The sequence below is a fragment of the Buceros rhinoceros genome, unplaced genomic scaffold (assembly GCF_000710305.1).
Source record: "Buceros rhinoceros silvestris isolate BGI_N320 unplaced genomic scaffold, ASM71030v1 scaffold25006, whole genome shotgun sequence".
Classification (NCBI taxonomy): Eukaryota; Metazoa; Chordata; class Aves; order Bucerotiformes; family Bucerotidae; genus Buceros; species Buceros rhinoceros.
In genome coordinates this window covers 67,376-79,439 of record NW_010419848.1, presented here as the reverse complement: position 1 = coordinate 79,439, position 12,064 = coordinate 67,376, and the positions used below count along the sequence as shown (strand labels likewise).

At 39.1% G+C, this 12,064-nt stretch overlaps 1 protein-coding gene across 1 annotated transcript in view; it reads left to right on the top strand.

Annotated features, from left to right (window-relative positions):
* The window catches only part of JAG2 (jagged 2), a gene marked incomplete at its 5' end in the record, with an annotated part of 42,331 nt that overhangs the window by 12,081 nt on the left and 18,186 nt on the right, over window positions 1-12,064 (top strand). Inside the window, 7 exons of the mRNA XM_010139100.1 lie at window positions 5,875-6,005; window positions 6,388-6,507; window positions 8,509-8,622; window positions 9,353-9,466; window positions 10,016-10,129; window positions 10,680-10,726; window positions 10,987-11,160. Of these exons, the coding sequence (XP_010137402.1) occupies window positions 5,875-6,005; window positions 6,388-6,507; window positions 8,509-8,622; window positions 9,353-9,466; window positions 10,016-10,129; window positions 10,680-10,726; window positions 10,987-11,160 (814 nt within the window). The remainder of the gene's footprint in view (window positions 1-5,874; window positions 6,006-6,387; window positions 6,508-8,508; window positions 8,623-9,352; window positions 9,467-10,015; window positions 10,130-10,679; window positions 10,727-10,986; window positions 11,161-12,064) is intronic.

The window sequence follows — 12,064 nt, the reverse complement described above, 5'->3', positions numbered from 1 at the left end:
GGAATGCACCTGGTACCAGTACCTGGACATGTCCTGTCTCCTCTTAGGTGCAAGATACCATAACACAGCTTCAAGTTTCAAAGGGCTTGTAAAGCTACTACAATTGCTGTGTGTCTCATATGTAAGTTCTCTTGCCTGTTATCATAACCAGTATGTCTTTATTGTTGGGTTTTTTATGTCTTGGTGGTAAGCCGCCTAGGATTGCTGGGAAGTATTTCAAAAGTAGACATATTAAGATAGACAAAGAATCCCACTTTTTTTTTCTGTATGGATCAAGGAACTGAGAGATACTTTGCCCTAGCTTCCTTGGATGGTTGGTGGGTAGGAAGGCACCAAATATATCCTAAAGGTCAATGCCGCTTCCAGGAGAATGCAAGCGGGTGTACAGGAGGTAAACAATGTAGGGCTTTAACTTGTGTCTGTAGTAGTAGGTAGCACAGACAAATTAGAACAGTAGATCAAAGCAGTGTTGAGAACCCAATATCCATACTAAAAACACTTCAAGGTTGTTTTTTTGTTGGTTTTTTTTCATTTTGGACTAGCTCTAGTCTGTTCTTGTGGAGTGGATACCTGTTTGCAGCCGGAACACATTAGGTGTGCTCCTGGCATGCATTGCCTTGTGTTACCTTCGTTTAACCTAAAAGGAATCCAGTTCCTTTGTTCCAAAACAGCTCTGCGATGTGAACCAACACACCATCAACAGGAACGATCAGGCAGTTCACTTAAAGCATGTTCCTGGTGTGAACTAAGGCAAATACAGACACGCCCTTAGAGCCACTTACTGCAAGTTAACTGAGCAATGTTTCCTCCTGTTCTGGCTAAACAATTTTGAACCATCCCCTCTATCAACTCCTTCAGAAAACTCTAAATAAGGTACTGGAGTGAGAACAGTAGCTTTCAGTAACTTCCTTTGTTAGAGGAGAAAGAAGTTCGTAGGGCAAGTTTTGCATCCTGTGGTTTAGTGAGAATGTTGAGGATGAGGGGAAAAGATGAAAAGCTTTCAGGTAATTAAATTATTTGACTTTAAGGAGTGCCTTTTCCTTCTCTATTCACAAAACTGTTGTGCCCATTTCAAAGGTAGGAAAGTGGGGAAAGCATTTCTGAGCCAAATCTTAGTGAATAAATACTGTACTAGCTATATTGTTGAATCTGGATGCTCAGAATTGTAGGATCTAACAGCTAGACCATACTGCTGCCTGCTATGCAACAATTAATCTCTTAAAAGATTAAACAGACTCTTATAGTTATTTTAAGTAAATAACTAATATAAAGCTATTGTTCTGGCCTATGTAACACCATCCTGTTCACGTCATTAGAAAATTCAGTGGTTTTCCATTTAAGAAGGTTATTTCTCCCCCACCCCTGAATGATGCATTTCGCTTCTGCTCTTAATGTCACTGTTTTGCTTTGTTTTCCTGTGTTGAGTGTTTTGGCCACAGCTTCCACTTGAAATATGAGTGGGAGAAGCTCCCTCCAAAAAGTCTGCTTAAATGATGTGTAAATATGTCACAATGATTTTGACTTCAGCCTTTGTAGGATGTGCAATACACCACTAAGATGTAACCTGTGGTGATTAAAGGTGTATGCCACATTACCTATATCCTTCCTAGGATTGTTTGATTTGGTTTTAGGTCCCATATTCTGACTTAGACTTCAGAAGTAGGTCAGTTTTTTCCTCCACATTGGTGGGTTCGGTGTATTTATGCATTCAGTGCTGACAAAGCTCTGCAGCTAGGCGTAGAATGGAGTTTATTTAGGTATCCTCTCATTCTCATGTAACATGAACCTATTGATTAGGTTAATCAGAGTAGTGATTGGATGAGACCTGCAATATGAAGTTTCTCAGCTGAATTTTCTGCACAGAAAGTTCAGGACTATTGAATAACCAGATGTGATCGAACTAGGAGAGTAAACTATGTGTGAAAGTAGTATGAAACAGCTGAGTTGGTAAAGTTGACTGCTGAGAAACTTTTTGCTCAGTATCAAGCATTTTCCTTTTGGATACGGAGGAGTTAATCTTGGAAGGTGCTGAGGGACCATGGTTTAGAGTCAGGATCTGGGTACATCTCTTTTTCTTTCTGCACTGGTTCCATAATTGTTGTAGTATTTATCATAAAATCATGGAGTTTGGAAAGAACCTTCAGGGTCATCTAGTCCTATGTCCTGCCCAAAGGAAGTCTAGTTAGACCAAGTTGTTCAAGTCCTTATCCTCACAAATAGTGCGTCTGTTTACATACAACAACAAGGGATCTTTGAACACCTTGTGCCATCTGATTTGAAAATGCTCAATTTCAACCCAGCTTTCACTAATTAAACACAAATGTATTCAGAGGAAGGCAAAGACTAGTATCAGCTTTTTCCTTAATTGTAACTGTTTCAGAGGAACATAAGGAAAGCATAGTTCTGTAGAAAAATCTTTTATTGAACTTGACCAGGTTAGCTTTTTTAATAGCCCTAGGAAAAACAAAAACCCCAAATCTTCAGTGTCTTTCTGCTTTCCCCACTTCCCCCTGCTCCTGCCTCTGAGTACATGTATGTTTGAACGGTGCATAGTGATGGATACTTCCTTAGGATTCCTTGGAACTAAATTTACTGCTTTAAACACATTGATACTTACTGTAGAAAGTCTTTCTGCCTTATCCTGGAATTTAGCTGTTTGAAGCTGTACTATCTTAATGCAACCAAGCAGACAGTGTGAGTTGAATTACCGTGGCTTTACTTGTCAGTGACCACAGGGTTTTTTCCTGCGCAGTTGCAGTTTCTCTAATCTCAAGACTGAAATGGTATCTGGAAGCTTTGCTGATGTTAACTCCTGCCCCTCCCCTTCCTTCAGTCTTGTATTTAAATTCTCATTTTCTGTTGCCACTGGGCTCTCATCTTAAGGAAAATGGAAGTTGGTGAAGCATGTCTGTAGAATTTTAGGGATCTCTTCTGCAAGTTCTTTGTTACAAGATAACTAGCAATTGTTCTTCTTTTCCTATTGCACTGTCTCTGTGTTAATCCTGACCTGAAGGGACGCTTTGGTCTGGGAGCAGATGCCTGTACTCCAACCTTCCATCAGGAAGTTACTAAACTGTAACAATCTATTTTTGGTAGCTTCTTTTGTACTGCTAATAACCCAGCAAGGACGAAGATTAAGCCGTCTCTGATTTTGTTTTGCGTGCGTTTGGTTGTAAGGATGAGTTGAGTTAGAGCCGAGGAAGTCAGCAGAGGGGAAGGACAAAGGAAGTAGAATCTTGATTCCAATAAGAATTTTCTTTGTCTCTTAAACAATGGGGATCCTTATGAATTCTCTAAATTTGGCTTTCTTATTTAGTCAGATGTGAAAAATTTAGAATTGCAGAAACTTCCAACAAATTCACAACTGGGGGAGACAGAAGAAGTAACTTAAGCCCACAGTTAACTGCACTAGCAGTTTCAGCTCTTTAAACAAGTGGTTGTTACTTGAAAAAGAGTTCTGGTTTGTTTGGTTGTTTTTATAGAAGATGTTCCTTTTGTATTTGTACCTTTTGGGCTTCTTATAGTGGATCATTAACCTTTTTTCATCCTTGTGTTTTGGCTTGATATTTTACTCAAATGACAATGTCCCTATTTCTGAATTGATTTCACTTAATTGATCACATCTTGCTCTAGGTGTAGGCTGAGATCCATGTAAAAAATTATCTTTTTAGAAGGAAGTGGAACTAAAGCTGCTCTAGCACCTGCTAATGTAGGATGCAACCAGACTTCCTGTTCTAGAGGAAATCCTAATTTATTCTTCCTTGTAAACTGAAGGCTGATCAGCTTACCACATAGTAACCTTTTGACTTGTAAACACTGTGTTCCTTTGGACTGCCTTTAGCCTCTAGAAATTATTTCCCTTGGGCTCGGTGGTAACTTAAACAGTAAGCTTTGACTGTGGTGAATAGCATGAAAAAGCAGCAACCCTTTTATGCTGAACTAATTTTAATGCTGTCAAACATACCTGTGAACTCAAGTAGGTGCTTAAGATGCCTTCAAGTTCTAAGAAGGTGGCTATGTTTTCCTTTGCACTCTTCATCACCAGTGCAGTGTTAAACAAAGAAACTTGTTATCCATTGAGTATGGAAAACGAATTGAGTTATTGTGATTATTTGCTTTGTGATGCAGTCTTTCAGCCCTTGAAAATACTTGTTATATGTGGGTGGGGAGTTGGCTCTGGCTAGGATAGTCATGGTGAATCACTGGTAGTAGTGCCAGCTTTGGCATGGATGGGGGTTTGGGTTGGGGCCAGTAAAGCGTTACAGTGCTTTTTAGTTGTTTATTAGCAGCCCCTGAAAAGATTTTTCTGTCCTTGAGGAGGAAGGAAGAGATCAAATTTAGCAGGAGCAGTATTTGTTTCCTCTTACTGCTAATACAGCAAAAGAAAGCTGCTTCTAGAATATGTATGTTCTCCAGGCTTCTGACAGCCTCGCTCACACAAGCAATCAGAGGCCTCTGGACTAGGTGCACAAGCTGAGGCTTTCCTTAGAGGTCCTGCAGCTGTGGTCAATGGGGAGTAGATACTGGGAACTCAAAGTAATTCTAGAGGTTGGTATTTAAAAAAAATCTTGCTAAGGTCTGCGTCTAGATTCCTTTTGCCTATGTACGTAGCAGAAATTTAACTAATATGCTGCCAGCGTAACCTGTTCTGTTCCTCAGGGGATGGACACGGCTTACTGAGATGGTGGAGGTGGAATGGTTCACAAGCAACCAAGACTCCTCGTTTATGTTTCTTTTTACTTGTCTGTTCTTACCAGTCCACAGAGACTTAGGAATTTATTTTCTGTTCTTTTATGGTATTCAAAGCATGTTGATAATAGAATGGTGGTGTTAAATCTATAAATACACGGTTTTCTTTCGAATGCTTTTTTTCCCCTGGATGTTAGGGCTTCACTGGTATGCAATTGCCCAACTCCTGTTCGGTGTGTTTTTATGCATCTCTTTGTTGCTGGTATTTCTTTTGTAAGAAATACTCTTAAAATAACAGGCAGAAGGTTTTTGGCCTAAAAGATCAAGCTTACTATTTCTTTTTATTGAAATGTCTGAAGTATAAGGGTTTTTTCTTTTTTTCTTAAAAAGCATCAGCCTATGTCCTTTTTTTATTTTTTAAGTTCAGACTTTAATGCTTTTCCTGTATCATAAACAGTTGCTTTTGTTAGCAGGATCGTTACAGATAACAAAGATACTGAACTCTGAAGAAGTCTTGTGACAAAATTTCAACTGTTTAAACCAAATGAATTATTAATGGCTTTTGTTTAAGCGTTCTTTCTTCTTTTCTCCAAAGAGCGCTTTTTTCAAAATGTCACTACACACACTGAGGATAGAGTAACTCTGTAAAAAGGGTTCACTTGAGAAACTAAGTCCTGAGAAGATTGGCAAGACGGCTGCCTCTCTGGCTGCCCTGGCCATTCAAGACTTTAGCGCTCTAGAGCAAACTAGCTCATACCTTGAAATCTGTCTTCATAGAGAGAAAAAAGTGATAGCTCTTGACACAGTAAGGCAGCAGTCTCCTTTTGAAAAGTAATTTTAACTTTTTTATACCAATCACAATTTGCGTCCTGGAGTGAGATGATTATGTGAAGATAGGACTTCTTGTGAAAGAACAACTAATCCACGTAGGATTCTTGTAACACATAGTGCTTGGTGTTGTTTGTTGCCATGGTACATAATAACGGTTGAGCAAGATGAGTTCCAGTAAGGATGTTCAACAGGACTAGTATGTCCCTTCTAAACAGGAGAAACAGTTTTGTTACTTGTTGCAAATTGGACAGTTGAACTTGTTTTGAGAATGGTAAGTGTAATGTTCCAAATAGCTGTAATGCTGATAATTAAGCATCACGTTGCTAACTTTTAACGTGTGAACTTACATCTTAGGTGTCATTATGGTTGGCAAGGACAGTTCTGTGATGAGTGTGTCCGCTATCCAGGCTGTGCTCATGGGAGCTGTAATGAACCATGGCAGTGTAATTGTGAAACCAACTGGGGTGGCCTGCTCTGTAACAAAGGTACTTAACATCTATGTACAGGAAAAATAAGTAAAGTTGCATGATTAACTGATAACTCATTAACCATTTTTTTTCTGCTAGTGTACAACTACCTGAGTATTTCTGTGCCTAACTCTTTTATGGCAGGTGGTGCCTGAATGTCACAAATATGGGAAGTTTAAGGACCAATCCAAGCCTTGACTCTTCTAATTCATGCAGTTGTCTCCTGCTTATCCTTCCCTGTTCTATAACTGTGGACAGTTACAGAGGACAGGCGAGCTAATGGAATGTGGGGATGACGTGGGTGACTGGTGTTCAAGCCAGAAAGGCACCTGTATGTCTGACTAGGGGTTAAAATGATGAGATTTGTGTTTCTTGCTGATTGACTCTTTTCTCTGTCCAGATCTCAATTACTGTGGAAATCACCATCCCTGCCTCCATGGTGGAACCTGTATGAATACTGAACCGGATGAATATCGCTGTGCTTGCCCAGATGGCTACTCTGGAAAGAACTGCGAAATTGGTACTTTTGCATATTGCATGTATCTTCAGAAATCTGAAACTATTCTATGCACAGCTATGTTCTAGTTAGCCAGATGTCATTTTTGTATGCTCATTGTTGCCACTTTTGTTTTTTGTTTTGGTTTTTTGGTGTTTGGGTTTTTTTTGTAGAGTAAAGGAGCTGTTTTCTCCTTTCCAAAAGCTAGCTTGGTTTCTGAGAGGGGAAGTGTGAAAAGTGATGGCATGCAACTTGTCCGTTCAACTTGATTTTCACTTTGTGTGACAGTGGGGATATGCCAGCTCTGTCTCTTCTGTCTAGTGCCTTAGGCTGCCTATTAAAATTCAATGAAGACAACACAAATGCTGAAACAGTTTCCCTTGGATTTAGATAAGACTGAGAACATTTCTTCCCTTTGATTTCTTCCTTAATTCAAACATACAATTCGGCTATAGTCTCATGGAAGTAGGTTATAGGGGCGCCTTTCCCTGTAACCTTTCTGCCTGCTACGTTTTTTTTTTTTTTTTTGTCTTCTGGCTTACTTGCGGACATGCATCCCTGGAAACGTTCAAGGCCGGGTTGGTCGGGGCTCTGAGTAACTGGATGTAGCTTAAGTCCCAGATTATTGCAGGGGGAGTTGGACTAGATGACCTTTAAGGGTCACTTCCAACCCAAAACGTTCTATGATTCTGTGACCTTATACAAGAAAGTCTGTGATTTTCTCCCCCGTCTCTGGAGATAAAGGGGCAAGTGCACAATTTCTATTCCGTTCCTATTTTGCTTTGAAGCTTTCATTTTTCTCTAAACATCAAAGATTTCAGTCCAACTTTTTCACACGTAGTATTCAGCTGGGTGTGCTGCACTGGCTTTATTTGCCATGATGGATTGTTAAATCTTTTTTTTATGTGATATTCTCAGTCCTCTCACTTTGAATTTTGCTATTCTTTGGTAGTTGGGAAGAATCCTTTTTTTTTTTCATTCACTGAACTGTTTGACTGTAAGTTCACTAAGCTATTATCAGCAGAAAGTTTTCATGCTTATCAGTATGTAGATCTTCTTTGAATTTCTATAAAGTGCGATGTGGTATTAATGGTACTATCAAAACTTGAATTTTCTTCCATTTGTAGCATGTGATGCCAATTTTTGGCTAAAATGGACAAAATCTTGTCTTAACTTACCCTGAAATCTGTGGGGAAGCACCTTGGCTCATCAGATGAGAGTTCTGTACTGATCATTAGCAATGGATTGATAGATGAGCTCCTTTAGGTACCTAACTAGTACCTAACATCATAGATAATGTAAATTCAGTTTGCAAATTAAATAACATCCCTGAAAGAAAAATTTTTAAATATAAATGCTAGCAACAGTTAGCCTTACCTAAGGGGATTGTTTTCTTTCTGAAAGCCCCTTTGGCTTCTGAGAGGGGAAGATATCAAAAGTGATGGCATACAACTTGCTCGTCCTCAACTTGACTGTTGCTTCGTGGAGCTTCTGCATCACAGTCCTATGTGGAGAGACATAAGCAATACTGCCTGTAATTGCTAGTAGCTCTATTCTTTGCTGTTTCCAAGGAACAGTATTAGAATGAAGCTAAACAGACCTTTGATACTTAAATTACTACTACTGTTCAGACCTCTGCATACAGCACATCTGTTTTGTCTCACTAAAGGAAAAAAAGTGCTGGAGCACACTCTGGAAACGTGTGGCTGGAAGCAGTAGTTTAATGGGAGGCTTCTCTTGCTCCTGAGATATTGAGATAGAGTAACCTGTCTACCTTTAGGCTTCCTAGTCAGTTGATACGAAGGATGATGCAGCTTTGGGAAAGTCCTGCTTCAGTCTCTAACTGGGAATCTGACTCTCTGTAGCTGAGAGGGGGATGCTCCAAACTTCTGTACAGGCACCTCACCTCAAGAGCTCATGCTCTTGGTTGCTTTCAATCAGGATGCAGTTTCTAACAGTATATGTTCTCCTTAACTGATACTAGAAGAGTATTTAGCAAGAATTTCTTTCCTCCTTTCTTCCCAGCGGAGCATGCTTGTGTATCTAACCCCTGTGCTAATGGTGGAATTTGTCACGAAATTTCATCAGGCTTCAAGTGTCACTGCCCGTCGGGGTGGAGTGGACCAACATGTGCTATTGGTAGGTATGCATTTACTGATAACTTGACCTGTTAGGTTGGAAGGGTGGATACAGCTTACTTGAGAATATCATGCTCTGTGGTTATGAAATTTGGTGGTAGTCTCTTACCTTACCTGTCTTTTAACAGCTATGCCTTGTGAGACTCTGACAGGATTAATGATATAGCAATACTGTGACGCAGTTGAGATGTACAGGTTATCAAAAGCCTAGCTAGACCACATCCAAAGAAATCCCCTGTTGCCAAAGCTTGTAGAGCAGTTTCTGACTCTTTAGCACGTCTAAAGCAAAATACAGAATGGGTTTAAGTTTTAAGAAACAAAAATATGAATGTGAAAGGTTCTCTTCTCAAAGTAGTAGAAGAGTAGATTGATTACTCAAATGCTCAAGTGTCAGGTTTGGGAGACAGGGAAGTCGTTGGTTAGCTATTCGCCTATGACTTACAGGTTTAAACTGATGTCATGATCTAGGAACATGACTTTCAATAAATATATTCAGCATTGGGAGATTAACTGAATCTTCTTGCTGTTTGCAGATAAAAAATTTCAGAGCTCCTCTCCTCCCATCTCGAAGATGGGAGACTAAGTAAAAATTAGGTTAGAAATGTCTGTTCCTAAGCTTTTCTGTTTGTACATTCTCCCCCTTCATCTCAAAAAAAACTGTTAAAAATAGGAAACCGCAGGTTAAGCCAAGTTTTTAACCCATGTAATCGAAAGTGTGCTTTGATTTCCAGATATTGATGAATGTGCATCTAACCCTTGCGCTCAAGGAGGGACCTGTATTGATGGTGTCAATGCATTTGAGTGCATATGTCCACAACAGTGGATTGGAGCAACGTGTCAGCTTGGTAAGTAATTACCTTGTAAAGTGTTGAAGACCACTGGACGTTATTCCTAAATAATGAATTACTGTGGAAGTGTGTTTCTGTCATGATTTTTATTGAAAAAAAACTTTGAAGATGTGTGCTGCTATTGGTATCTTAACTCTTCTTTAGATCTTAAAGCCAGAAGTTTTCAGGTGAACCTGTAACTATTTAAGCCCCAACTTAAGCTTACTTATGAGTTCTTCTAGAATGCCCAATTACTTTTCTGTTTCAAAATACAGCATTGGTGATGGTAGCTCTTTTCTCATGGTGGCAAAACAGTGATATAAGCTTAAGGAGGCAAGGAAGGGATTTGCCCTGACTAACATACTACCTTTTGAAGTCTTGGCAAAGGGAAAAGTAAGATAACACGCATGTGCTGCTATAGACACGTGTATGTAAGTGGTTTTAGTGCCCTACCGATGTATATGAGCTTCTGATGCTTGGATTGCATGGAAACTTTGCTTTGGTGCCATGGTAATCTGTTTCTGGGTTTGTTCTTTATTCTCTTCTTTCTTTTATCTTCTTTCACAGATGCTAATGAGTGTGAGGGGAAACCCTGTGTTAATGCTTACTCTTGCAAAAATCTCATTGGTGGATATTACTGTGACTGCATTCCAGGATGGACAGGAGTAAATTGTCATATCAGTTAGTATTTCTTTAGTATGTATGTTGACCACAGGATGCTTTATTCTTTAAAAAAGGTTTTATGATGAATGATAGTACACATCCTTGTACAAGAAAACATACCTGTTGTCAGGATTTTTCTAACTTACAGCACTGTAAATTGAAAATACTGTTTGTAAGTTTTAGAGATGTAATCAGTATTAAAATAAGCTTAGACAGACACTTACGTAACTCTAATCTCTCCCTGCTCACTCATCCCTGATTCTGAATGATATAATGTACTGATTCAATTTAAAATACTTTTTAGCTAAAATGCCACATATGAAATTAGCTGGTAGCATTTAATTTAGTTTTCATTACACTATAATAGAAATATGGAATATGTAATTTTCTGTTACGTATTTTTAAAAATAAGAATCTCTTAAGACATCAAGCATCCTTGTTTTCCGTTGAAATATGTAGAAAAAAATCCTTTCTGAAAATCATTTTTTCTCCATTTTTATGCTAGACCTGTGCTTTACAGCTTGGTTCTCCAGTATAAATTCTAATGCCTTGCATATTTTATCCATAGATATTAATGACTGTCATGGACAATGTCAACACGGAGGGACTTGTAAGGTAAGTCTTCTTTATTACATGCCATGTTGAAAATTAATCTTGTTCTGGCTAGTTATGAATTCTGTAGTTTGGATTTACAGCTTGGTTAAACGAGGTTAAATGTTAAGTGCAGTGTTGCACTTGCACCGTTTCACAACATAATTTTGTGGTGCTACTGCTGCTCACAAATACAGAATATAGAAATAACTTGAATCTTGTGTGCAAGTTTTTTCAGTAAACCAATCTTTCTACTTTTGCTTTTTTTCCCCTGCTCTGTGAAGGATGAAGTGAATGGTTACCATTGCTTATGCACTCGTGGTTTCACAGGAAAAAACTGTGAGACAGAAATAAATGAGTGTGAAAGCAACCCATGCCAGAATGGAGGCCGTTGCAAAGACTTGGTGAATGGATTCACTTGCCTGTGTTCACAGGGCTTCTCAGGAGTCTTCTGCGAGGTGAGGGCAGCAGTGGCATTACTGCAATGCTTTTCATGGATTAAATTCTTGAACGCAACATATGTCTGGCTTTAAATGGGGAGTAACCCAAGGCTAAAGCATTACTGACTAACGTAGCTGTTACTTGATACTCTGAATAAGCAAATTTGTTGAGCAGTGCTGTCATAGTAGCTGTAACGCTTGAATTTGCAGCCTGATAAACTGCAAATTGTTGCCCATAGGTGTTGGCTCTCTTAAATGCTTTAAGGCTGCGACTATTGCTTAAGCCTGAATCATTTTCCGTTGCCATTTTGAGGACCTTTTCCGTTGCCATTTTGTTAGACAAGAATGTTTTAGGTCTTCATCCTTGTAACTCTGAAGTACGTGATTGAGTTGCCTTTCGAGTAATCCCACTGCTTTTGGTTGGAGTATCCGCATAATTAAAGGCAGGCAGATAGGCAAGTATTGGCTCTCAGAACTTTCCGTTTGAGGTCGCTTTAGGAACATGCAGTTCTAGTGCTTAGATAAGGATTCAGATCTGAAATACTGAGTGCTAGTGATAATTCATAAAGTACTTCATGGTAATGAAGATCTTCTTTGTTACAGGGAGGACATTAGACTTTCCAGTGTAAAATTATATTGCCTTAAGTATGTACTTTCTGGCTTTCACTGATAGCCAAATTCATGTGTTGAGGTTAGCAAAACAGCATCAGCTGGAGGCATTGGGCTAGAATTTTGTTGAATTTGCTCCAAAATTTTTTTGTGGAGAATGTGGGAGTGATCTCTCTTAAATGCTGAAGTAATTTTATTCTGCATTGAAGGCATTGTTTCTCTAACAATGCAAACCTTTTATTCAAAATTAAAAAGGGTTGCAGATACTGACCAGTTTAATAAAACTGGTGCAGTACCATTTGTACAGAAGGGT